The 25,460-nt window shown below is 33.8% G+C and overlaps 1 protein-coding gene across 3 annotated transcripts in view; it reads right to left on the bottom strand.

Annotated features, from left to right (window-relative positions):
• Window positions 1–337: 337 nt before the first annotated feature.
• LOC129919954 (homeobox protein cut) overlaps window positions 338–25,460 on the bottom strand; it is an 80,125-nt gene continuing 55,002 nt past the window's right edge. For 2 of the 3 annotated variants that reach the window (XM_056001082.1, XM_056001084.1), the window contains 5 exons: window positions 15,724–15,995; window positions 15,492–15,634; window positions 13,797–15,071; window positions 5,293–5,710; window positions 338–5,236 (listed from right to left, as the gene is read on the bottom strand). In XM_056001082.1, coding sequence (XP_055857057.1) covers window positions 2,542–5,236; window positions 5,293–5,710; window positions 13,797–15,071; window positions 15,492–15,634; window positions 15,724–15,995 — 4,803 coding nt within the window. In that variant the 3' untranslated portion in view covers window positions 338–2,541. The remainder of the gene's footprint in view (window positions 5,237–5,292; window positions 5,711–13,796; window positions 15,072–15,491; window positions 15,635–15,723; window positions 15,996–25,460) is intronic. The other variant, XM_056001083.1, reaches the window with a different exon arrangement.

Below are 25,460 nucleotides of genomic sequence, written 5' to 3'. Positions count from 1 at the left end.
GAACTTTTTATAGGTGTTTCCCTTCATTGGGTCGCAACCACACTCGACGGATGAAAACTTATCAAAAAGTCAAAGAAAACAACAACAAAAACGTAGGATTTGACATTAACTTCCGACTGCGTCCTCCAATTATAGTTTTGGCTTTTCTCATGAACCATTCAACCGTTTCTCGATAAAAAAAAAGAATATCTAAAACAAAGTAAGTTTTTGTATTTCAATACAGTTATTACTATATTATTTATTTTTTTTGTTTTGTTTAATTAGATTTTTTTTATAATAATAAGAAATTCTTAAAGAAGAATATTTAATATTTTCATAATAATAATTATAATAATAATAATAATGACTATTTTTTTCACTTATTTTATATATATTTATAATATAATATTTCGGTTGTAATGTTATTTGTTTAATTGTCTTTAAATGGCTTCTATTAAGTAGATCCTTTTTTATCAAATTTTCAATCAAAATTGTATTTATCAATCAATGTATTTATTTTTTTAGCTCACTGACTCTCCTGCTATTTATCTATTTGCTATACTTGCTTTCTATTTGCTTTTGAACTGATTTACTTAAAGTGAACTTTATTTTGTTTTCGGTTTCTTCTGTTTTTGGTGGTTGTTCACTTTATTTATAAAAACAAATGTTTTGTTTAAACAAACTTCTAATTAAAAAAAAAATATTCTACTTTCTTCTGATATGGATAGAGTTGTTATTTTCTTAATTAGTATTTTTAAAATTATTTGTTTTGTTATATATACATTTTTCATATGAATATATATCACGGTTTTATTTATATATCTTAATTAATGTGTGTACTTGATTAAAAATATTAACTAATATATGTATGTGTCAAGTACTCTAACAGAAATAATTAAAACTGAAGGTGATACATATTAGCTGTGTATAATTTATTTAATAATATTTGGAAGTATAAAAAGAGATTTGTTTTTGTGTTTACTTATATTGAGGTTTAAGAAATGGAAGGAGATATTGAAGTTTTTCTACTTATTTTTAATTCATATATACAAATATACTTTGATAAAATTTTGATTTTGCATATTTGACTTATCATTGAATTTACGTATTATTGTTATTTAAAATATTGTTCTTTTTTTATACATACATACATTTATTTAAAATTTTAATTTTTTGACATCAAAAACAACAAAACTTCGAAACAAAACAAAAATGTCGTGGTGTACTAAAGTTGTCTTCATTTTATTTAGCACCTTTCCTTTTAACAAATATTAATAAATATTCATCAATTTCGTGTAAGAGTATTAAAATCTTTACTTATACGTTATATATTTTTTTTTGGACGAAGTTTTTAACAAAAATTTGTTCAGATGTATTAATCGTGTTTACAGATATCGCTAATTTTTTTAAATTATTTTGGTAGTTATATACTTACAGTTTTAAAATTTTTATCTATACATCTATATTATATATTCATTGGTTTGACTCATTGGATTTAAATTTAATAATGCAAGGATAACGGTTCCTTTCTTATAAATGTGTTATTTTCTAAGCAGTTTCAGAGAAACAAAGACTGAAATTCAAAAAAATAATAAAAATGTACAAAATAAAGAAAACTCATTTTAAAGATTATTATCGGTGTGTTTATTTTCAGAAAAAAAAAACTAAATATATAGGTAAAAGGGGATTTAATTAAAAAAGAATAACTTTATTAACTTAAAGAATAAACTTAGAAAATATTTTAATATAAAAAATAATTAGGAATAAGGCATAAAGTAATAATTATTATATATAACTTCTAAAATATCTTTTATTTTTCGTTTGTTTACATGATTTTTTAAAAATGTATATACGCTATATACTGATTTTAACAACTTATATATAACATTAAAGAATAATATATTATTCTATATTACGATATGCGGGATGCAATTTCTATTTAATTTTCAACTTTTATCAACTTTGAAATATCGTACTTAAAGGCATTGCCATTTCGGTTTTATATTTTGAATTTTGCTTTAATAGAATTTAAAATGAAAATGAATATTTTTGATTATTTACAGCTTGTTGAAATATACCTTTCTTAATTCAATTTTAATGATGTTTGTAGGTTAAAATTATTTTCATTTGGTTCAATTATATTATTTCTGTTTTTTTTTTTAATTTTTTTCTTATTTTGATGAGATCAAAGGAAGTTAAATATAAAAAAAATAATATAAATTTGTATTTACACAACAAAAGTATAAATCTAAATATTTACAAGATTAAGATTAAAACTTATGCGGACAGTCTTATAAACCTTAAATCTGAGACGAAGATACAGAACATTATTGTTATTTATATTTACACCATTCCTAGCAGCGCGAAAAACTAAAAATATTTCAACTTATGTTTAACATAAAACTTAATCACATTATTTTCTTAATTAAATTAACTTTACTAATATTTTTTTTTTCATCTAATAATATTTAATATTTTATTAATTTATGTATTATTTTATCCCTTTATTTTATTGATTGCACAAGTTTTGGATGTTGCAGTGAATTACTGACTTCTTTTTAACTAATAATTCCATGCACCAGGAGTATCATCATCTTCGTCCTGATGGTGGTGTTGTTGTTTTCTTAAGTCCAAGTCATCTTGGTGGCTATCGTTGGTGTCACAGTCTTCTTCTTGCTTAATTCGAACTTCGGGTTCCATAAACCTCTGGTCGATGTCAGCCCGAGCATCTTCGCAGTCGGAGGACTGGCCACGATGGTGGGTTGTAGGTTCTTCGTCGTTGGCATCGGAAGGGCATTCTTCGTCGTCTTCCCCATTTCCTGATTTTTGGCTGTAGTCAGCAGCTTGTTGTTGCATTACACAGACACCGTTTATTATGACTTCCTTGTCGTTAGGACCACCTGCTGTAATTGGAGGCACTAATCCTGTTTTGCCATCACCTTGCCAGTCAGGATTCACCCATTGAGGGGCAGCGGGCTTACGTCGTGATGTTCGAGACTGGCCAATATTGCCATATAATGAAGATCTCGGAGTTTCACTCATTTCTGATTTTTCATCACTTTCATTGATCGACTCGTTGTCAGATAGATGCGATTCATCTTCACCATCGTCGTCATAGTCTCCATCTCGTTCTCTTTTAAGGGAAAGGTCGAGACCACTCATTTGTTCCTTAAAGGCGTTGTTTAGGGCTTGTAGGTCAGGTTCTGTTCCACCAGGAAGTAAACCACGACCAATTAGTGCCGCCAGGTTTGGGTTGGCAGCAAAATACGGTGGGTAAGGCATGGGGGCGCCACTGAGACCCATACGCTCTTTTTGCAATTCCATCAGTCTTTGATTCAAAAGTATACGGAATTGGATTGGATCGAAGGGTGTTGCGTTAGTATTTTCTCGACTAGGAACTGGTTCTGAAGGCTGGCCATGAGGCACCTGCTGCTTTAGGCGCATTCGGTGATTGTGAAACCAGTTTGTGATGGTTCGTGTTGCCAGACCCAACTCGTTAGCCAGAAATTCAATGGTTCCAACATTTGGATATGGATCCAGAGCAAAGGCCAAGCGTAGAGCTTCTTTCTGTTCCTCGGAAAAGAGTACACGTTGTTTTTTGTTTGGTGGAGCGCCAACTGAACCAACTGAACCAGGACCAGGGCTGCTGGTGTAAAAGTCAGCGGTATCATTGCTGCTTGTATCGGAGCTGTTGTCTTGTTGATTGGGACCAGTAGATCGACGTCGCTTGCTTGCTTCACGACGTTCATTCTTTAGAACCTGCAGTCGTTCTACATTGTTTGCATCCGAAAGCCAAAGTTGCATACGAATAAAGGGTTCCCGACCCTTAATGCTCAGCATGTGCCATGGCTTTGGTTTCGAGAGTAACTCTGAAACTGATCCTTGAGAGAGTCCTAAAACAGCTTCGCCAAAGATTTTCTGTCCTATATTGTTAGCCAATAGAGCTTCTTTTATTTTTGTAGTTATAACCTGCGTGTCTAAGTCTTGTGTGAGGGCTGCCATCTCATAAACTGTCGGTGACATGTGCTGGTGCATACTGCTTCGCATAGCATTTGCTTGATGTGGTGAGTGGATTGGCATCATCATTGGCTTTTTTTCGTTTGCAGCAGCATTGGCTGCAGCTTGCTGCAGACTTATTGCATGTTGCGGCGGAAGTCCTGGTGTGGTTAATAACATACCCTGATGTTGAGCATTTTGCAGGTGTCCTGCAGCAGCTGCAGCAGCCATTGCGGAAGCTGCTTGCATTTGTTGCATTATATGTTGGGCTTGTGGTTCCATTTTCAAGTCGTTCATCATTTTTTGCATGGGAATGCTATTCATTTTGTTTGCAAGACCCTGTGGTATTTGTGGACTACCGCTGTAACTACCAGTGCGCATTAATTTCTCGGGAGCTATTTTATACTGGCTAGCTACAAGCTTATGTACGGCATTTTCATCTTCCAAAAACATTTTCATACGGATAAATGGTTCACGACCTTTTTGAGTGAGCATATGCCAGGGCTTTGGTCGGGCAAGGAGATCAGAAACGGATCCTTGTGACAACCCTAGAACGGATTCCCCAAATAGTCTCTGGCTTATGGAGTACTGTGATAAAGCTTCTTTCACTCGACGAACGATATCTTCGGTATTCAAATTATTGAACATGTCGAACTGCTGCTGGGTGATTGGAGGTAAAACCGCTTTTGTGGGTCTTTGTGGCTGCGTGTGGTGAGGCGTTACTGGAGGCTGTGTAATCAATGAGTTTGTAATTGACGCCATTCTTTGCAGTGGACTGGCAGCTGCTGAGAAGTCCTCGTTTGCTGTCATAGCCGGTGGAAGAATAGAATTGCTAAGTGGACTTGGAGCAGCTGAATTAGTATTTGGGTTTGGAATCGAATTAGGTGCAGGTGCAGCGTCCGGTTTAAGTCGAACTAAGCTAAAAGCACTGGAGTGACGTTGAGCGGCTTCTTCAGCTGTTTCTTTGGTTTGATTAGACGAGGAGTCGCAGCTTTCCAGCGAGTGTCGTTGACCATTGACTTTGATTTCATTTTCCTTCGGGACGGATAGATCCTGTGCACCATTCAACACTTGTTGCTGCAGTGCCATCAAACTGGAGAAATTCGGAAAATTGGGTATGCTGCCACTGTTGTTCTGTTGCAGTTTGGCCATTTCACGGTGGTAGGCTTCCAAAGCCATGCGAATGTTATCGTCGGGTGGAATTGTGCTGCTAGCGGGTGGAAGACCACCTGTAGCACTTAAAAAGTGAGGAAACAAAAAACTAAAAAATAATTATAGCATGTCTGTCAAATTTAAATAAAGTTTCAAAAGACCTACCTTGGAAATGCGTCGCGTGGATTGCGGGTCATGAGTTTTTGAAGTTCTTCTTGGTATATTCTTGCCATCTTGTCCTGCGACATTTCATCCGGCTTCGCACTTCGACGCTGGGCTTCTTGGCGCTGTTGAATTTGCTGCTGCTGTTGTTGTTGTTGCTGTTGCTGCACTGGCGATTCTTTATAGAATGGTGACGTACAAGATGCATGCGGTGATTTCGAATCGTCGTTGCTCTGCTCATCGTCAATTGATGAAGACGGTTGTTGATAATGACGCTGAGATTCATGTTTCATTTGCTGTTGCAACTGTGAACCTGGTCCCTGAGGAGTCTTCATAAGGCTGGAGGCTTCATTTAAAATGTGTGCGATACGATCATCCGACATGGAATCTTCATTTCGTCCATATTGGGGAATGCCTGAATCTATAAAAAAAATTAAATTTACCCAATAAATATCGAATCATCAGATTTTTTTTCGATAAATTAGAAGTAGTATAAGCAAACACATAAAACAACATTTATACCTCATCACCTATAATCTTCATACAGTATTTAGAAGGCTTTTTACGATCGTTAAGAGGTTTTACAACCAACCTTGGTCTTGAGATAAGGTGCAAGAAATTCGTTGAAGTTATTTGATTTATCAAGTAACTTTTGCTCTTGGTGGACATGACCTGCGGAAATTAAGTAATAAAACCTCAATAAAAGACAACATGAATGATGATTTCGCGGTATTCGTCTAATTTTCTCTTGAAAAGACCTAGCCTGGAGGCTGTTGTAAAAGTGATTCACCACATATCGAAACGGAACCAATTAAAAGGAACCAAGTGCTTTTATAATTGCACCAAAAGACTAATTAAATAGCCCTGGTGCTCCAAAAACAATCTATGGCGATGTCGACAAGGATAGCTTTGTAAAGGTAACCTATAAAGAGGAACACATGAATGACGAATTAAATTTAAATAATAATTGCTTGCCCGCCATCTGCCACCCATTGAAATCCTTTATGTGTATATGATGATTTTTTTTCAGAAAAAAAAAAAGATTAATACATCAAAGGGATAAATTCAGCGCTGATTCGATTTGAATTTTCTGCTTGCGTTGGCACGCATTTTTACATTCATATCTGAGTGGGTTTTTATTAATTTGAATTTTTTTTCCCAAACGTCACGATACCACCGGATATATAGACTTAATTGATTGATACCCACTAAAGGTTGAAAACACAAGCGCTCATACAAAACGAATTTTATTTTTGATCTTTATATTGCATAATAGGAAAAACGGAAGTTCGAAAAATGTTTGCCTCGTTTATTGATGGAAAAGCGCAAAATTATTCTATGCAGGGTTTGAAATTAAAAAAAAAAAATTAAAACAGAAATACATTCGTACAAGTGGTTGAACTTTTTCCTTCCTGTCAAAGGAATCCTGCGAGAGATGATGAATACGGTGTTCCTATGCAAAACCCACCCAAACATAAACATGAAACGACAAAACAAAAGCAATGCAAAACAAAAACAACAAACAATTCCTGCAAATAGCTTTACAATTGCATGGATAATCGATTCCCAAAGGGCTAAACACTCTTTCATCGTCATCGTCGTTGGGCATTGTCATCGGGTTGTTGCTGATGCTCCTCTTCACATCATCAACGGCAATGATGCTTGCTGAATCAGCTCTTGCTCCAAATGCATGGTTGAATGAATATCGAAGGATTGCAAGAGGATTAACGATATGAAGAGATTCTTTCTATACAGGAAACGGAAGCAAAAGGCAAAATAAAAAAAACTGCCAATTGTAATCCAAATTCGAATCCAATTGATCCTTGTGGTGAAAAAAAAAAAAAAAAAACAAAAATTGCAATTTTTCAACATCATAGAAACTTGTTCAAATCTTAAACCAAGACTAAAGAGAAAGACATATACAATTTATGGGAATGAGTTTATTAAAGAACGGTATTTGGACGTGTTGCCAATCACAAGAGTGCCATGCAGTAACCTAGGACATATAATAGCTTAGGACTTTGGTTTTTATCGTAACTTCACAATCAGTCGGTCACTTGTTTCAATTCTCATCATTGTCGCCAGGGGAAGCAAAATAGAATGTTGGCTATAAGAGTGAGGGCTTTGGTTCAGCTCGATATATCCGTACAGGAAATCCTTTTGCGAATTGTGTCATCGAAGTATCATTGTCGTTGTAGTCATCGTTGTGGCATACATACACGTATATTACAACAGCAAAAGAGCCACTTGATATCAAGGCACTTTAGATCTTTTCGAGAAGGTTTTCCGCTGTAGAAGCGAAGGAGAGCCATACGATGGGTGTACGTCATGACGTTGTAGTCAGTACATGAGATAAGGTTAAGGTGGATCTGACCCTTATTGTCGTATGTGCAGCAAATGGATGTAGACCATCACCACAGGATTAAAAAGGAGATTTTATTATTTTCAATCATCGTTTTTATGACGGAAGTTCTTTTGTGAACGGCGAGGATTATTGAAAGACAATTTTTGTGTTACTAGCGATGTCTGTCATCATCGTCGTCGTAGTCACATTTTGTTTTCAATGTATTGCAGAGAGACAGGGATGACTGACTGAGTATTGTGTCCAAGCGCTTAATGAAAAGAAATTAATCATTGTGATGGTTTTAATGACAGTGTTATTATTTTTTTTTCTGTATCTTTCGCCCTCTGGATGGAAAATTAATGATAAAAGTAGGATTAATATCACTGTGCAAGTATGTATATGTATTTTGCTTTGTTACCTGATTGTCGTCTAAAGAAATGTTTGGAGGTATAAATTAGAAAAAACTTAAAGGGACAATTATAATCCTAACAAATTAAACATTTTTCAAGCATACATACATAAATAAATAACGACATAACGAATAATTGAGTCGTCGGCTGTTCAGTTTTAAAGAATCAAATGTCCATACAATTAAATACTCAAAATAAAATTACAATACATAAGTACTTAAACACGCAGTCACAAAATCTCATCAGCGTGTTTAATTGGAAAATTACGTTCGCGAAGACAAAAGGGTTTTTCATTCAATAATTTGAAGAAAAAAATACACTCAACTTACTCGTCCCAATTCATTCAGACTTAAAAAACATTGAATAAATGAATTTTTAAATCGAATTCTGATTCATAAAATCAAACTCAGGTTTGCATTTTCACTCTTCAATTTGTGAAGAACCTATCATTTAATCGTGTGTGCTGAGACGTCATATAAATGAAACTCGTTGTTGAAGAAAGAGAGAAGTAAGGTACTGCATAAATTGTGAATAGGCGAAGTTGGGATAAAAGCGCACATTTCAATCATTGATTTTTTGCAAGCTTGCAAAATAATTTGCATGAAGATTAGTAACAACAACATGCAACATACATGTTTATCCGCTTAGACCTAAACAAATATAAAATAAACTTTCATATACAACTTTCTGTTTCTAATTAATTTTCTTGTCAATTGAATAATAATTTTATTCTTCACTATAATTTATTTAAAGTTCACTTTTTTCCTAACGTACCCTATCTTTTTTACCAAAGTATTGCATTGTTATACCCCAACTTATCGTATCGTCGCTGTTTGACTTGTAATAAGACAAACAGTTGCCATAAATTCCACGCACATATGTATGAATACGTATATAAAAGCAGCTCATATACAAATTTCAATAACGAATGCGGCTTTATTCCGGTTTGGAATTTGCACGCATCGTTTGTGATCTCTTCTAGCATAAATCGAGTAAATTGACACTTTTGCTAATAACAATAATAACTCGAAATGGGTGGCTGTTTGGCGGTGACGCGTAGGGTACGCGCCTCTGTATGTCTGTTTGAAAAAGTAGAAGAAGTGTGATGTAATGACTTTTGCTCCCCAAGACTGCACTTTGCTCCATCTGCCATATAGGAACATCAATTTATGAATTTTGATAGGCATTTTAATTATCTTTCCAAGGATTAGTATTTAATAAATGTGAGCCTACGGAAGAGCAAAGAAGAAGGTCTACCAACTTTGTAAGATAATTGGTATCGACTTGCCAACAATATTGCATTGTGTGTATATTTTAATATTGAAACATAAAAGGGTTGATTTTAAATCTGCCTTTCTCTGAATAAAGCAGTAGGTATTTGTATGAAGTTAGAGGAAGTCTTGTAATCCTTGACTTACTTTGAGTTGAGAATTATTATTAAAGGCAAAAGGGTGTAGAGTTGACCAATGTCATTGATTTGTTTATTCTTTGCAACAAATACAAAAATAAAAAAGAGGTATGGATTTTAGTTTTAGAAACAATCATGCGATCGCTTTTTTTAAACATCAAATTTTGGAATATACGCGATTTTTCGGGGCTATATAGAGTTTTTGAGAGGTCAAGGCAAGTTTTCCAATTAACATGACAAGGCCAAATTAACACTATTTTGTGTTATTAATATAAGAACTTATGCTCTGTTATTTTTTCTAAGCCACAAAGTTTTAAAGCTACGACGTTTCCGTCATCGTTTTTGATGTTGGAATTTGTTAAAAAATGAAAAAATGGAATATGGATAAGTTTACTACATCACTTAAGAAATCAAATTCCTTAAGAAATAACATTGTTACTAAAAATAAGGTCATATGTAAATATGTATACCTAATAAGAGTAAATATGTACATAAATGGACATATAAAAAAAAGAATTCTACATAAGAACTCAAATAATAATTTGAAAATAGGGAAATTGGCTACTCTGCATTTAAACGTCTCTATCCAATTGCCCCTTTCACAAAATTATAAAGCTCGGACAATGGACCATGTTCAAATTTTTTAACTGGTCTATGTGAGTGCTATCCAAAGTGCTAATGGTCCTATGTACAAAACTAATAATTTTCTTTATCCACACAACCCCCAAACACTACCCAAGGGTATTTAATTGCTCGATAATGAAAGGCTTGACCTTAAACCTTTACTCGAGTGGACGATTGCATTTGTCTCCTTTTGGGCGCCTTTTTCTTTTTTGGGGATAATTGCTTAAATCAAATTTGACACATGTGCCTGTTGGTGCTAATGTTTTTTAAAAGCTATTCCTTTCTGTGATGAAAAATTATAAATTAAATTAATTACACCAACCGTGCAGTAGGTACAGAAGAATATACACAAAAGTGCACAGAGAAAAAAAAATCAAAGAAACTTTTTTAATTGTATGTACACGAAAGGGTTCAAATATAGACCTCAACTTGCTGCTTGGCATTTTGTTTTTCATTGTGGAAACTTTTTTCTCTTTTTTTTTATTTTTATTTTGCAATGCAAATTGTTAATTGTTATTTTTGTGTGTTTTCTAGTTAAACAATCAATGGGAGTAACTTTTTGCACTTGGGTGTATTTTTTATGTGAGTGTACACAAAAATCAATTTTTAAATGGGCAAAACAAATTATTACCTTTTTATTGTGCTTTTTTTTGTATGAATTTCTTTTTGTTTTGTTTCTCAGAGTTTTTCTCTTGAACAAAGTTCTGTAATGGGAATCCTTTGAGGAATTTGTTGAAGTTGTTTTTTTTTATTTAGTTTTTGTTTTTTTTTTATACCTAGAGCTTCTGTTTTATTTTTATATGCTTACTAAAGTGTGTAATAAATTTGATTCTTGAGGCAAAAAATGTATTGCTTTTAAGTTTTAACCAACTGAATCCGATGAGCCTGGGGTCCTTTATTTTCAAAATCAATGGCCCTATAGACCCGAATTTAGCTAAACTCAATTTTAACACAAAAATTAATAGTAATAAAACATACACATCTAACTTCTAATCTTAGAATTGGCTTAGAAGCCAAGATGTTAAAAACGAGACACTTTTTTAATTTGGAAGTATGTTATATTTTTTGTTTTTCGCTAAATGTGGGTTTATTACTAAGGGCCAGTACATTTTAAGTAATTTATTTAAACATCAATAAATAGAAAACAGGTTACAATTGTATCAAGGTTGCTCATGCTTATATGGAAAAATGTATACGCCTATTACTATAGCCCTTTAAACATTCAATATTTTTACTTGCTCTATAGGGCAAGTATTGGTTTCGTGTCAAAAAAATAATTCGAGGTTTTAATCAAAACTAACATTACGATAATGGAGAAGTCTGAAAAAGTGGTTTTCGTCATGACGTCCGTCGGTCTGTGCCTCGGTGCGTCGTCAAAAAAAGGTGTACAAGAAGCTGCAGCCTAAACAGGTGGACGAATTTTCTTGAAATTTGGTACAGATGATTATTTCGTAATTTCCAAGGTTGGTTTTTTTTTGTTTTTTAATATCTCGCCTAGAACGTATACCTCCCATACAAACTTTTCGAGGTATTGCAATTTTCTCGAAAACGGCTCTAACGATTTTGATTAAATTTGACACAAGTAATGCTGTACGTATATCTAATATAACTGCGTTTTTAGTTTTTCTCAAAAAATACGGATAGTGGAAATATGACAATTTCTTTTTTTTAAATCGCTAATGTCGGCTCTTCCCGTGTATCGTTAATGAGTTATTGCAATTTTCTCGAAAACGACTCAATAGATTTCGATTAAATTTGGTATTCGTTATAGTCTTAATGAGTCTAACAAAACTGCGTTTTTAGTTTTTCACAAAAATTTCCTAGAACGGTATGGCGTTGCCGTTTTCTGCCAAATTGATGCATTTTTTAGTTAATGTCGTATATTTCATCAAAGGTTAGCCAATTTTATTCAAAATTTGCAGACAGATATTTCTTGTCATTTAGAAGTGTAAAATGTAAAAAAAATCTAAAATATTTTGAAAAAAAAAAGTTTAAATGGAATTTTTTTACTTTTATTTTTTTTTTTTTTCAAAATTTAACGAAATCTTTAATTTCCAATAGTTATCTAAGATATAGATACTTTGAACTATTATTACTTATTTTATGAGAATTGTATCGAAAACAAAAGCGGAAGCGAACAAAGATAAAATTTCACACACTAACAACACTGATTAAGAGTTCCAGGTCTTTCAGATTTCAAAAATTTCTTTAGATAGAGCATCAGAAGATTATATTTTTGAAGCAATTACTAGTGACAACAAGTAGGATGTACTGTGTGTATTCACAGCAAAAACGAATATGCGTGACACCTCACTATACCAAGGCAGAAGCGTTAAAAATGTCCCCGCACGCGCTCGCTGATGAGAAGATGTCATCTTTGGCAGCATGCCAAATTGTTACAATTTTCAAAACTCTACTAAACAAACACAAATAATTTGTGTTTGATTATTTGTGTTTTTTTTTTTAAATTTTAATTTTGATTATGGGCGATTGCATACCTATGCACATTATTGCATACGTCTTTCTTTCTGAATTGCAAATAAATTGATTTTATTTTTGAATAAGTGTTTGTGGTCCCTTGAAAGGGTCGCCACGAATAAAAAAAAAACTACAAGACGATGGGCAAATAATTGGGTTTGTTTTTGTGATTTTTAATTGATTTAATTAAAGTCACTGTAAGTTTCTTTGTTCTTCATACAGTCGTAAGTCTATGTATTTCGTTTCTAGATCTAAGACCATCTGCAAAGTTCGTTTGCAACACGAAGGGGTGCACTTCCACCAAAAATAGCTGCATGTTTGAAAACAAAAGAAAAAAAAATCGAACAAGCAAAACAAATAAAAAATATACTAATGACAGAACGAACTGCTTGTGCGCCTGTACTATAAATTGGCAGGTTGTTTTTTTATATTTATTTTTTGTTTGCGAATTTTTAATTACAGGCTGAGAAGTTGGTAATAAGTATGTGCCTCCTCGGCATTGCAGTTCTTCTCTTCCCATTCCTAACGAATGTTAAATATTTATTCCTACAGAGGGGGTTAAGTATCAGTAATACAAGATCCCAATCAGTTGGTATAGCGTGTCTTTTGCATTCGATTTCGGTATAAAAAACGGAACCAAACAAAACAAAAGTCCGTTTCTAAGATATGCCAAAACAAATGAACTCAACATGTTTTCAATTGCCCTCTATGAGCAATTTGTTGACCCTCGATTTTTGGTCGATTGCCAGAGTATAAAAGAAAGGAATTTGAATTTATTCGGGCGCCAATTAATTTTATGCGAAACCAAAACGAAAATCTATAAATATTTGTCTATCCGCGCCTCACAATGTCTTGAACTCTGGAAGCACTTTATTGTGAACCTTTTTATCGTTGTTGTCGTTATTGTCGTTGATATCTGTCGGTGCCTTGAAACTTCCGACTTCTTTAGGAGGGGCCTGCACCGGCATGTTCATTCGCAACCCTCGTTCATGAGTAATCGCTATAAATTAATTGTCAACTTTTGTACCGATTGCAATAATTGCGCTATGGAGGTATAACAGTATAAGTTTTGATTTAGCATGAGAGATTTATAGAAAAGCAATGTTTATTTTAATTCTTCTTATCTAGGTACATATGTATGTAAGTGTATGCATGTATGCTTCTAATATTTTTAAAATTAATTATAATTCAGGTAGAAAAATAAGAATGATATAAATGTATCATGGTTGAAGTTTCAACTTACCTTTTTTGGGTATAAGAGACTTAAGCAACATCACAGCGTTATCATCACATCCCCAGGCGTGCATTTTGCGGTAGCTGTCACGGCCTTTTTCAGTCAGTTTATCCCAGGGCTTTGGCTTGGAAAGCAATTCGGATACAGTTCCTTGGGATAGACCGAGAATATATTTCGCAAAAAGTCTCTGTCCGATGTTGTGCACGGAAAGTAGCTCTCGAACGCGTCGTGATATGTGGAGCGTGTCTAAACTTTGATTGGCGTACTTGTCCATGTTATAACGGAGCATTTCCTGTAGCTTGGCTTCCATAGGATCGCCCTTGGGAATGAGGGATTCTCCTAGACGGCCAGCCATAGAGGCTCCAGGTGGAAGTTGAATATCTTCGGCGAAGCGGAAATGACCGCGATCTTGGAATTGGAATGGCAAACCGGGCAGAAATGCAGGTGGAAGATGGGTCAGAGAGCCCAGTGAGTTGTTGTTATCTTCTTGACTTTTGGCGGATTTGGAGCCAGTAATGTGTCCATCATTAGACCGCTGGTCTTGAAGATTAGGCGTGCTTGCTGTTGAAGAGGAATCGTGATGGCTGTTTGCCTTCTCGAAGTCCTGGTGGTGATGTTGTTGTTGCTGATGATGCTGAAGGGAAGGATGCTGATGCTGGTGGTGGAGGTGCTGGTGGTGGTGTAGTGGAGGTTGTTGAAGGTGGGATCCCGTAGTCGTTGTCGAAGAAGTTGGATGGGAATCTGTTCGAAGAGAAGGAGTTGAATTCGATGAGAAGGTTGAATTGACTAGTTGGCTCAAAAGAGTTGTGGTTGATGGTCCTGTGACCGATAATGGAAGTGGTGGAGGCGATCGGCATGAAAGAATTGATGGGAAATTTTGGAAAATCGATGTTGGCGTTTCAGAGGTTGGATGTGTTGTTGTTATTGTTGGTGGTGAGTGTGCTGCTATGGAGACTGCAGCAGAAGCAATAGTAGTTGCTGGCGATGGCTGTTGCAAAGGCATCGAAATTTGTGGAGCCAATGGCAGATGTTCGAAGCCACGACGCCAATATGAATTAACTAACTCACCGCCAAGCAGCGAACCAAACTGATCGACACTTTGAAAGTTTGACGAAGGAATATGCTCTGATACAGCCGCTGACTCACATGAAGACTGCAAATCCTGCTGATGCTGAACGTTTGCATCTAGGTTATTGTTAGAGACCTCGCACGATGAAGGTTCGTTATCGCAAGTCTTGATTGTCTCTGGGTCTGCTGTTGCAACGGTTGTATCACTGGAAATTCCTGTGAAACGCAAATTTTTCAGAGGGAAGTATGAAGTGGAATTTCATAATGTATACATATGTTTAACATTTTTGTGAAAAACGGTCTTTTAAAACAACATCAATATCTAAATCTCCGAATGAACATATAATTTTTAAAATTTTGCAAACAAATAAGGAATAATAAAATAAATCAACTACAAAAGCATAGCGCGACACTTTATATCATATATCGCATGTGTAGTTTTTTTTACAACCATCGATAACCCACTCTGATTTATATGAGACTTGTGGCAATAAATGCAGGCGCCACTTTAGGAAATGCCGCGCCATGTACATCGTAGGTGTCATAAAAGAAAAGTAAATTCTTGATCTGATTTTGTTTTTTTATGTGTGAAGAGGGCTTTGAGGGTCGAAAGTATTGGTAAGGAGTTTTGCTTACCTTCGCCTTTTAGTGTTTCACTTGATGCATGAGCTGCGACTGCGAGAGCCTTAGTTCTTTCGATTATAAGTTCTTGGAAATGTTTGGGGTCATTGACAGAAGCCTCTGGCTGACTTGTGATGTCGCTTGTCGTTGATGGTAATCTATTAGAAAAAAATCAAAAGTATGGTTGAAATTTTGTAAGTTACTAACTTATGGTATGGAAATGCTTGAAAGCGAATATTTTACTCACTGGTTTTCCTTTTTAACTTGAATTTCTTCAACTGTTGTTGGTGGCTCAGAGGAAACTATAGAAATAGATTCTTTCTCTTCTGGACATGATACGGGTTCAACAGCAGAAGCTTCAGCGTTTTTGAAAAGTTGTGGTTGTTTCTGCAGACGAGTCTCAAGTTTCAGAATGTGTTGACGTTTCACTTCTAGATTATCTTCAAGTCTTTGTATCTGTACAATATGTGATTCGTGGAGGGTTTGCAGTCGGTTAACCTCAGCGATAAGTGCTTTAATCTAAAGGAGAAGAAATAAATAAAATCAATTATAAATATTAGGGCTTGTCATGCTAATCAGTTTTATTGGGCAATCAAACAATAAATGTGCGCCATCGATATTTTGTGATAAACACGATATTTGATAATTTATTTATTGAAACCAAACCCATGAGAATAACGATAAAAATAATGTGTGTAGGAAAGGTATCCTTCACTGCTAAGTTGGTATGCAGTATAAATATGTATGTTTATGGTTCGATCGTGCGTGTGCATAACTCAATGCTCCAAAGACATATGGCAATAATTTCCAATCACAATGATGTATGAAAAATTTGATGTGGGAATAGGTACCGAACGTTGTTTAGATACTTTACAAATGAATCAACCCTTCCCTCAACCACTCCGTCCTATTATTTCTGCCTACTATTCTAAAAAAAGGATCCATCATTATTTCATTAGCGAAGAACAGCGTGCAGAATAGATACCGTATATTCTACAAAGAATATAAAGCTTTCGTGTTTTTGTTTAAGTCGATTCCTCGGCATGTGTGTGCTGTGTGAGCCTGTGTCACGTAAGGATGTCTCTCTTATGGGAATGTGGCAGGAGAAATAATCATCCCCTACACACAGTGTGCAGAATTTTTATCGACTTTAATTAATTGAATAAATTTTCAGAATTTGTCTTCGACGACAACCGACAATCGACGTCGAAGAAAAGGAAAAAGGGTTGCCACCGCCGGCATACAGTTGGGATTTTATTATATGATGGTTAAATAAAAGTACACACAAAATCCCCCCTTCACAAAGATATGGGGCTGTAGACCATATAAGAAAAATATTCTCGACGAGGGAATACGTTTATAATTTTAGCTGGTGTTTTAAAACTTCGTGCGTTGTCAACTTACCGTTAAGTATATGTGCTGGCAAGGCCTCCATGGCGATTAAGCAACAAACGCGATCTGACTATATCTACTAACTTGGAAGTTCGAAGAGTCAACTTGACAAAGGCGATGTCAATAAAGAAACATACACAACACACCCATCATCATACCCGCCTCTGCCTCTTTCCTTTATATGGACTTAATCACAACCAAACACTGCCAAAAAGTTTGTCTTGACTTTATCTTAAGGGAGAACGTCTATATTTTTATACTCTAACATGCGTACACATACCTTCACCGAATACCGAAAGCAATCCCTGTCGAATTTTCGAATCTTCCAATTATCATATTTTCCCTTCAAACAATATCTATAACTGAGGTTTATCTATGCCCTTTGTTATAATATGTGTATGTGTGTTTTTATGGCTCTGTATACCTTGGATAGGGTGGTGAAAGCAGGCAGCATTCCTACAAGTACTTTACTACACCACGGGGGTGCGTAATTTTATTAAAAAGAAGAAAAAAAATATGTTATGTTATTTTGATGCCGGAGCAACAGTGATGGGTAATATAATGTCGTCTTAGCTTGTTTTTATTTTAGCTATGAGCAAATAATACATTTCAAAACCACACACCCAGCTTTTGGAGAGGATATTAAAGAAGGAGAGAATATTCATGAAAAAGCGTTGCCACATTTTATGATTGTTTGGTAAAAAGTTCATATGAATTTCGTTCATAATTGTTCGTTATTTTTATAAATGTTAGTTTTCATTTAATTTACCTAGTAAAAAATAAGTTTTTTTTTCTATCGCAGATATGTATATCAGAAGCCGAGCAAAACGAGCGAAACGCTGAGTGAAGACAACTTCACTTATTTTAGTGGTTCGAAAATAGAGAAACATAAATTCAAAACTGATTCTCAATACAGTCGGCTGTCTACTTCAGGTAAACAAAAAATGGTGTGCCAATTATGTACCTGAAATTTCAGCTCAAAACAAGGTTATGATTCAGTATACCTACTATTTTCCGCGAAGTGTATAAATATACAACCTTTCAAAATACAATTCGATTCCAGACATTCAATTTGATTTATTACTTTAATATTGAACTGAATTCCCTTTCCTTTAGGTACTTTACCAATGAAATAAAATTCCAATCTAATCTTCAAACTGAATGTCGTTTGCCTGTTCCCCTGCCCACCACACCTATGTTTAGATATACATCACCCTTCTCTTACCTACTTCTCGTATTAATTAATGAATCGAATCAAAATTTCAAAAACGATGGCAGATTTTCCCTTATATTTCTTGATCAACCATACTCCCAGCACCTCATTCTCATTCCTTCTTCAACTGTTTTCAGAACAGATAAACACGAAAATATTCTGCGAGTTTTGTCAGATTGTAAGTATTCTATACAACGAATCCTTTCATTTTCATTTGCACAGCTGGGGGTGGTAGAGGCAAAGAGAATAAGTATTGTTGGGTGGTGTAAGGTGTATGGTTGTCATATTATAATCGAAGACACACATTTACAACTCCCAAATCAAAATCAACCCCTTCGCATGCAAATTGTAGCGCAGAATTTTGAAATATTGAGCAAATACACGGGATTTGAGTAAAGAGGTAATTCATTGATTTCCATTGTTTGTATATATTTCTATTCAGAAGCAAGTTCGTTTTGTTTCGTTTCTATAAATCATTGTCCTTCTTCTGACGGTACGGTGGGGTTAGAGGCGCGGGCAAAGTGGGATGTGCGGGAAAACTGTGGCGTGGCGATAGTGGTTGTGTGAAATCTTTAGTGTGAGAAAAAGGATAGAAATCCAATAAGAAGAAATAATTTGGGAATATTTCGACGGGTAAAGTTTTGATAGTGAATGTATTGAGTTTTTGCCGTTTGCTGCTTTCATAGAAGCATCAGAAATCTATACGTATTGATGGTCAAAAGAATGACAAGCCTTGTGTTAAGTAGCTATCTAGTTTGCTATTGTTTCCTCTTTTCGATTGTATGGATTTTTGATTAATTAAGTAAGATGAATCCAGTGGTAAATTCTCTTACATTAAACAAAATGGATTCGTCCTTTTTTTATGGTCAACGGAAGCAACAAATCAAATTTATATACAACAAAAAAAAAACCTTACGAAATTGTGTGTGTGTATAAAAAAGGAAATCTAATTCGGTGTGAGAAAAAGGATATTAGATTAAACCTATGTCCTTCTGTTAATACACAGATATGGTATCAAAAATCAATGACATTGCTTCTTCTCATGCTTTAAGTCTCAAAAGAGCAGATAGGTATATACTTTTGAAAATATTCGCTAGAATGAGTTTTAATTCCTTTTACTTCCCATTTGAATGATGAGTATAGGTATAAAGGTGGTAGGCCAACAAGTTGGGGGAGTCGCGGGCTGGGCGGCGAAAAAGGATATTTGTTTCAATGCGCCTTTAGCTGATTACTGCTTATTGTGTGTAAGAGCGGTATAGAAAGACGACAGAAGATTCCAGTTGAAACCTGTGCCAGCAGGAGGAACAGCAGAAGACCCCTTTCGGTCTTATGATTGTTGGTCCGGGTGAACGTTCAGATATATGAAAAGGAGTCTACGGTGGTTGTGAGGATGATGATGATGTTGATGATGACGACGTCAACGACGACGATGATGGTGTTTTTTGGTATTATTCAAAGAAATATTTTTATATATTTTTTGGGGTTGATTTTAATATTGTATTGGTTTTGTCATGGGTAGTACTATTAGGTACTGCTCCCTGGCAATTTTGTTAATTACAAAACGAGTGCGTTTGATGGTAAAAACATATACTCAGACAAAGGGGGTACCCATCGTTGAATCTCCTTTGGGCTCTTCTACACAAAAAACCAAACCAAATATACAATCATTTTCGCAATAATTCACAATCCTTTCGTATATTTCAAATGATTCTATTTCTTTTGCAATTTAGCTCTAATGTATAGGAAGAGGGGAATATAAATATATGTATGAATTTTATCAGTTATTTCCAAATAAATCAATAAATTCGCCCTTTTACAAATTGTGCATTTGAACAGAAAGAGTTGTTTTTTTTTTAACCTGATCACATGGTTGTTTTTTACAAATGAGTACGAGGATTAATTTTACGTGTCTAGCCTTTGAGGGAAGTTTTTTTTGCTAGATAATGCTAAGAATAAAAATCATTTTTAAAAGTTCTTTGAATTTACACAACAGCCTTTTTTATATGCCTACATATTTATATTTACATATGTATTATATCTGCATATATGATATATGTAGTAAATTTTATTTAATATACACTCCTTTTCATCAGAATAGGTACACAAATTTTCTAATGTTCATTAACCGTTTGTCGCCAATATTGGTGCGTGACCCAACAAGGTTTTATTGTTTTTTGATAGTTTAAGATGTTAGAAAAGCAACGGCTAAAAATATTTCAAAATGGACCATAACTTTCCCATTGTTTTTCTTGTAAAGTATTTTTTGAGGAAAAATTAACTTATTTTTGTCTTCATCAGAATAGGTACACCCTTGTTATCTTTAATGTTTTTTGTGGATTTCGAGCAAATTTACCATTTAAACATAAAACTGGACTTTCCTAAGTCTAATTTAATAATCATACTACCATTTTGAAAAACATGGGTGGATTAAAATCGCTAAATTTTGGTGAAAACACCTTAAGAAATAAAACAAACAATGAAGGATCCACCAGTACTGGTATGGTTAAAAAATTACAAATTGTGAATATGCTCTATCCAGACTTTATATACAAACATTCTGGGAGTACAAAAAAATGAATGATGGTAAAAAAAATGCAAAAAAAACTCTTAGACGAGTAAATTTTTAAATGTGCTACCAGTTTTGGTGGATTAACGACAAGAATAAAAGTGAAAAACAGTTGTTATTTGTAATTTTAGGACAGTAAATAGAATGGTCATTAGTCCGAAATTTCTAAAATGGCTGAATTTTGAAAAGACACCATCACTAAACCAAGAACAGAATTGTATTCGTTTAAGGTTTTTGAAATCCCTTACCACATGAAAAGTTGAGTGGTATTTCTTGTTATTTTTGGATTAATGAACATTTAATTTTGATGTGAGTTAAACTATCAGTTTACATTTTGCGAAAGGAGAAACCATTTTGAGACCAAATTCATTGTTAAAAAAGAAGTGTTAAGGCATGTAATAAAATAATCTACTACGATAATACAAATAATGAATTTGAAACGTGAAGAATGGTCACTATTATTTGTAAATGAGTATTCAAGGAACTTTTCCTTAATTCTCTAGTATTTGTGAACCAGTATACTGAATTTCTCAACAGGACCACGCCTACTACCACAAAAAATGCTCTGTAAAATATTGGGAGGAAGTGAAAATTAAGGAAGTACTTCAGTATCTGCCATAGAAAACAACCCTGAACCTTGTTGAAAATGTTTGGAAATGGCTAGCCCTTACTGATAAAATTTATGAAAGTCGATTTTAAGACAAAAATATTTCCTTATCCACCATTTAACAATTTTAGGAAGAGATTCAGATAGATTGCATAAAGAAATTTAACAATGCAATTCCTGGACAGTTTTGTTATTTTTTATGAATAAAAACGCCACTATACAAAAAATAAAATAAGTAAAATATATTTTTAAGAAGAACTTGGTTTAAATTAATTTCATGGACCACTTTGACATCATTCTTTATGTGTACCTATTCTGATGAAACAAAAAAATAACTCAGTTTTTCGATGTGAAATGCTTTGCCATATAGAAACAAGAAAAATAACCACACGTTTTGAATTATTTTTTTTGCTGATTCTGCTTACATCTTAAACAATGACTTGAAATCAAAAAATTATTATTTTTCCTACACTGCACAGTGTGACCAATCACGAATCTAGCTGGACAAAATTAATAACTCGCGTTAAATCGACTTTTTTTCTAAACAGTTTTAAACAAATGAATGTGAATAGATAAAATTCTATAAAAAAGAAAGATTTTTTAAAAAGAAATCTTTAATTTCTGCAAAAAGTGGGTTAAATCTCAATAAATAAAAACTCTATTGCTATTCACGAAAAAAGAGAGGCAGAATAATTAGTTTTTATTAAGAAATAGAACTTTTACACACGTTTTTGACAGGTGACATACATGATTTATTTTCTCAATACCATGCTTTAAATTAAAATTTTAGCAATGATTTTAATAAAATATGCTTCACAATCATAAAAAATGGCATCAACTTAAAAAATATCTGCAGATAATTTAAAAAAGTAACTCCTTTTTCGGCGATGCAAACTTGAAACATAAGGGCCTATTAAAAACAGCTGTGTTTATATTACCTTCGATGTTTTTCAAGCTAATAATTCTCTAAATTTCTTCGTGACCCTATTTCTGGCCTTTTACACTTGCTTGCTTTTTGCATTGAACTTGTTTAAGATGTTCCGACAGAAAAGCATCATTCATCAATGATAATGCCTCATTAGATTGAAAATTCCAGTGGTCTAGTGGTTCCAGAGGATCAGAACTTAATCTTTTATACATTTTGATCCTCCACTCAAAGAACATTTCCATAAATCCTTTCCGGTATTATTGGAATATGCTTTTTCAATTTTGCGGAGAGCGATTCTACTGATTTTAACTATTTTCTAATGGATAGGTGCACTTAGGAGACTTTTAACCTTCCGTTTGTTATATTTTCCCCGTTTTTTTAGTTTTTAAAAATTCTTTTCTACTTTTGTTTCACTATCTACTGTTTTTGTTTATTTAGTTATCACATAATATTGGTCAAGCAAAATGAAATTCATGTTTAAAGAGTGGTCCAAAGTGTCTTCCACCTTTTTTGTCTTTTTTTCGCTTAACTTGAAGCACAAAACTTTTATATATGTTTTTAATTTTTATTTATTGTCAAAAATGTTCCAAAGATGATGCCTGCTCATTAAAAGATCAAAAAAAACTGTCTTTTCGATCTTATTTGGCAGTTTTGACACATTTTTCGAAAATTTGTTTTTTTGAAAATCTTGACTTCATTTTGAAAAGTGAAAAAAGTTGTATGGCGGTCGAGAAAACGCGAGACATGTAACTAGCTTATCTTAGTGACAATACTCCACCAAACACTAATTAATTAATTTCAGACCGGAAAAATGCGGAAAAATTAACTTTACCTCTATTTGAAAAACAAAGATATTTTTTTTTTGCACTTCCTAGTCTTCATACAGAATTTATTTTTTTTAAATAGTTGCAATGGTAATTAATAAATAAAAATTATAATACCTTACCCCCAAATGTAGATTAACAATTAAAAAAAAAACAATTACAACAAAAAAACTACCACAGCGTTTTTAGTCGTCAACCAAACTCAAGCGAAAAATAGAATACTTTGTATTATTTCCATCCAACTGTTGACAAGAACCAACTTTCAAGCTTAGCTTACGATAATCCGAGATGAAAACAAAAAAACCAAACATGAATTACAGTTACCCATTGTATTGAGAAGCTCAGCTCATGATTTAAAATCATATGGCTAAACTTTTTTTTTTCTATTTTGTCCAGTCAATAGAATTACCACACTGTGCACTGTAAGGAAAAAACGAATACTGACCATTTGAAAAGTTGTGTACCTATTCTGATGAAAAGGAGTGTATGTATATATTTTTAGAAGAGCTCAGAACATAGAAAAACGATTTTAATTTAAGAAAAATCTGAGTTCAATCAAGTTGTTTTTGTCGAAAGTTTGTTACATTCGGAAATTGTAAAGCCAAAATGTTAGAAACATGGAACACGGCAATTCGTTGACAAATAAATTTAATTTGAATAGGTACAGTAGTTAAACTTTACTTAATCTAACTTTCTAAGTTGTTGCTGTAAATTTTCTTTTAAAAAGATATTGTCTATCACTAAAACTATGATTTTAAATTTTATAATTCGAAAAAATCTGAGAATCAGGTATTTTTTGAATTAAATATTTTACCTTCTTCTGACATATCAATTTTTTTGTAGAAAATAAGTCTTAAAATGTTTTTTTTTTTTTTTTATTTAACGTTTCAAGGGTAGATCTGGGATTACATTGGGAATCTGTGAAGGCAAACACTGACTGTGTGCGATGTCTCTATGTTCATCCCTCGAGTGCAATCACATGCATACCTATGGAGTATGGTTGCATTGTTGACTACCGTCCTTTTCTACTTCTTTTTTTCAACTACTTATTATTTTATTTGCTTTGCGATTGTTTTTCGCCTCAATTGTAGAAATCTTCAAATAAAACACACGTATAAAATTGAAGATGAAAAAAATCAATTCTCTTCCTGCATGCACTTGCATATGTCACCACACTTAATTCCAGTGCCTTGAATTTGCCTTACCATATAGTCTAGCTGCAGCTTGTGCCAGTTCAGGATGCTTGGCATATCTATGTTGTTTTGTTTGAACTTCAATTGCATTATTATTCCCGTATACTTATACCCACATATATAGTCTATGTGCTTCCTCTCGGCGGGCGTGTGTAGAAGTATGCGATGGTGCTTGCTTGAGTAAACAATGAAAGACGCTTTTACCCTGAAGCACAGTACTCTCAATTTATTCATGTCGTGAAGGAGAAGAGCTTCACAATACAATAATATTTGTTGTACAAAAATATACACATTCCTCAAAAAATAAAACAAAATAAAGAGGAACATCATTGGGTGGCACTGTGGCACGGACAAGAAGCATCAGGACTCTCGGTTCTGGGAATACAGCAGAGTTTTCTAAATACATACTAAATAGTTTGAGCAAAAGTTTTCTTTTCCTCCTTCCTGTTTGTTGTCCTCTTCTAAATCCAAGATGGCAACCCCTCATAATATCGTCACAGATCAAAAATATTTATAAAATTCATAAATTTGTATCCATGTTGGTAGGTATATTTATGCATCAATGAATTCCAGCGAGGGAAGATATACAGTATCTATACAACACCACATCTATAATTTTTCATTGAATAATCTCTCCTGTTTCTGGAAAAAAGGTTGTTGGTCTCTCGTACAAGAAAAGTTATTTGATTGCCATGAGTCTGTTTCTATTATACCTCTATAGATGACGGTTTTGCGGGTGACTTTGGACTTTGATTAAATGCTCTTGTTTGCCAGGTTTGTGATTTGTAACAAAATATTACAAATAAGACCTTCTTCGTTTTCGGGATATTTATAGATGAAATTATGTCGGAGAGTTAAAACTAATTTACATATATATACATATATATATACAAATACATAATCCTCTAGAATATGTAACTTTGTATTTGCAATTTTTTAAGGCGAAATCGATTGACTCATCAACTCGTCAACAATAAGATCTTAAATTTTATCCAACTAAGCTTAAAACGATAAGGACTTTAAGTGAGTTCTTTTTGGTAATTTTATCACCGAATTTGAGGGTGCTGGTAAAATTACAATTTTAGGAAATTGAAAAACAGCCAAAAGAATATCCCAAATAATGACAAATTAATTTGATGTCCTCTTTAAAAACCGAGCGACTGAAAAAGTCTTTTTTTTAGGGGAATCAAAGTACGCTGTTGTCTGCTACCAATTAATTAGTCACGCTGCATAAGATTTCACTTACCGGAAATTGCTCTTT

This window comes from Episyrphus balteatus, chromosome 4 (assembly GCF_945859705.1).
Source record: "Episyrphus balteatus chromosome 4, idEpiBalt1.1, whole genome shotgun sequence".
Classification (NCBI taxonomy): Eukaryota; Metazoa; Arthropoda; class Insecta; order Diptera; family Syrphidae; genus Episyrphus; species Episyrphus balteatus.
The sequence above is the reverse complement of the archived record's forward strand: the minus strand, read 5'-3'. Positions and strand labels throughout refer to the sequence as shown.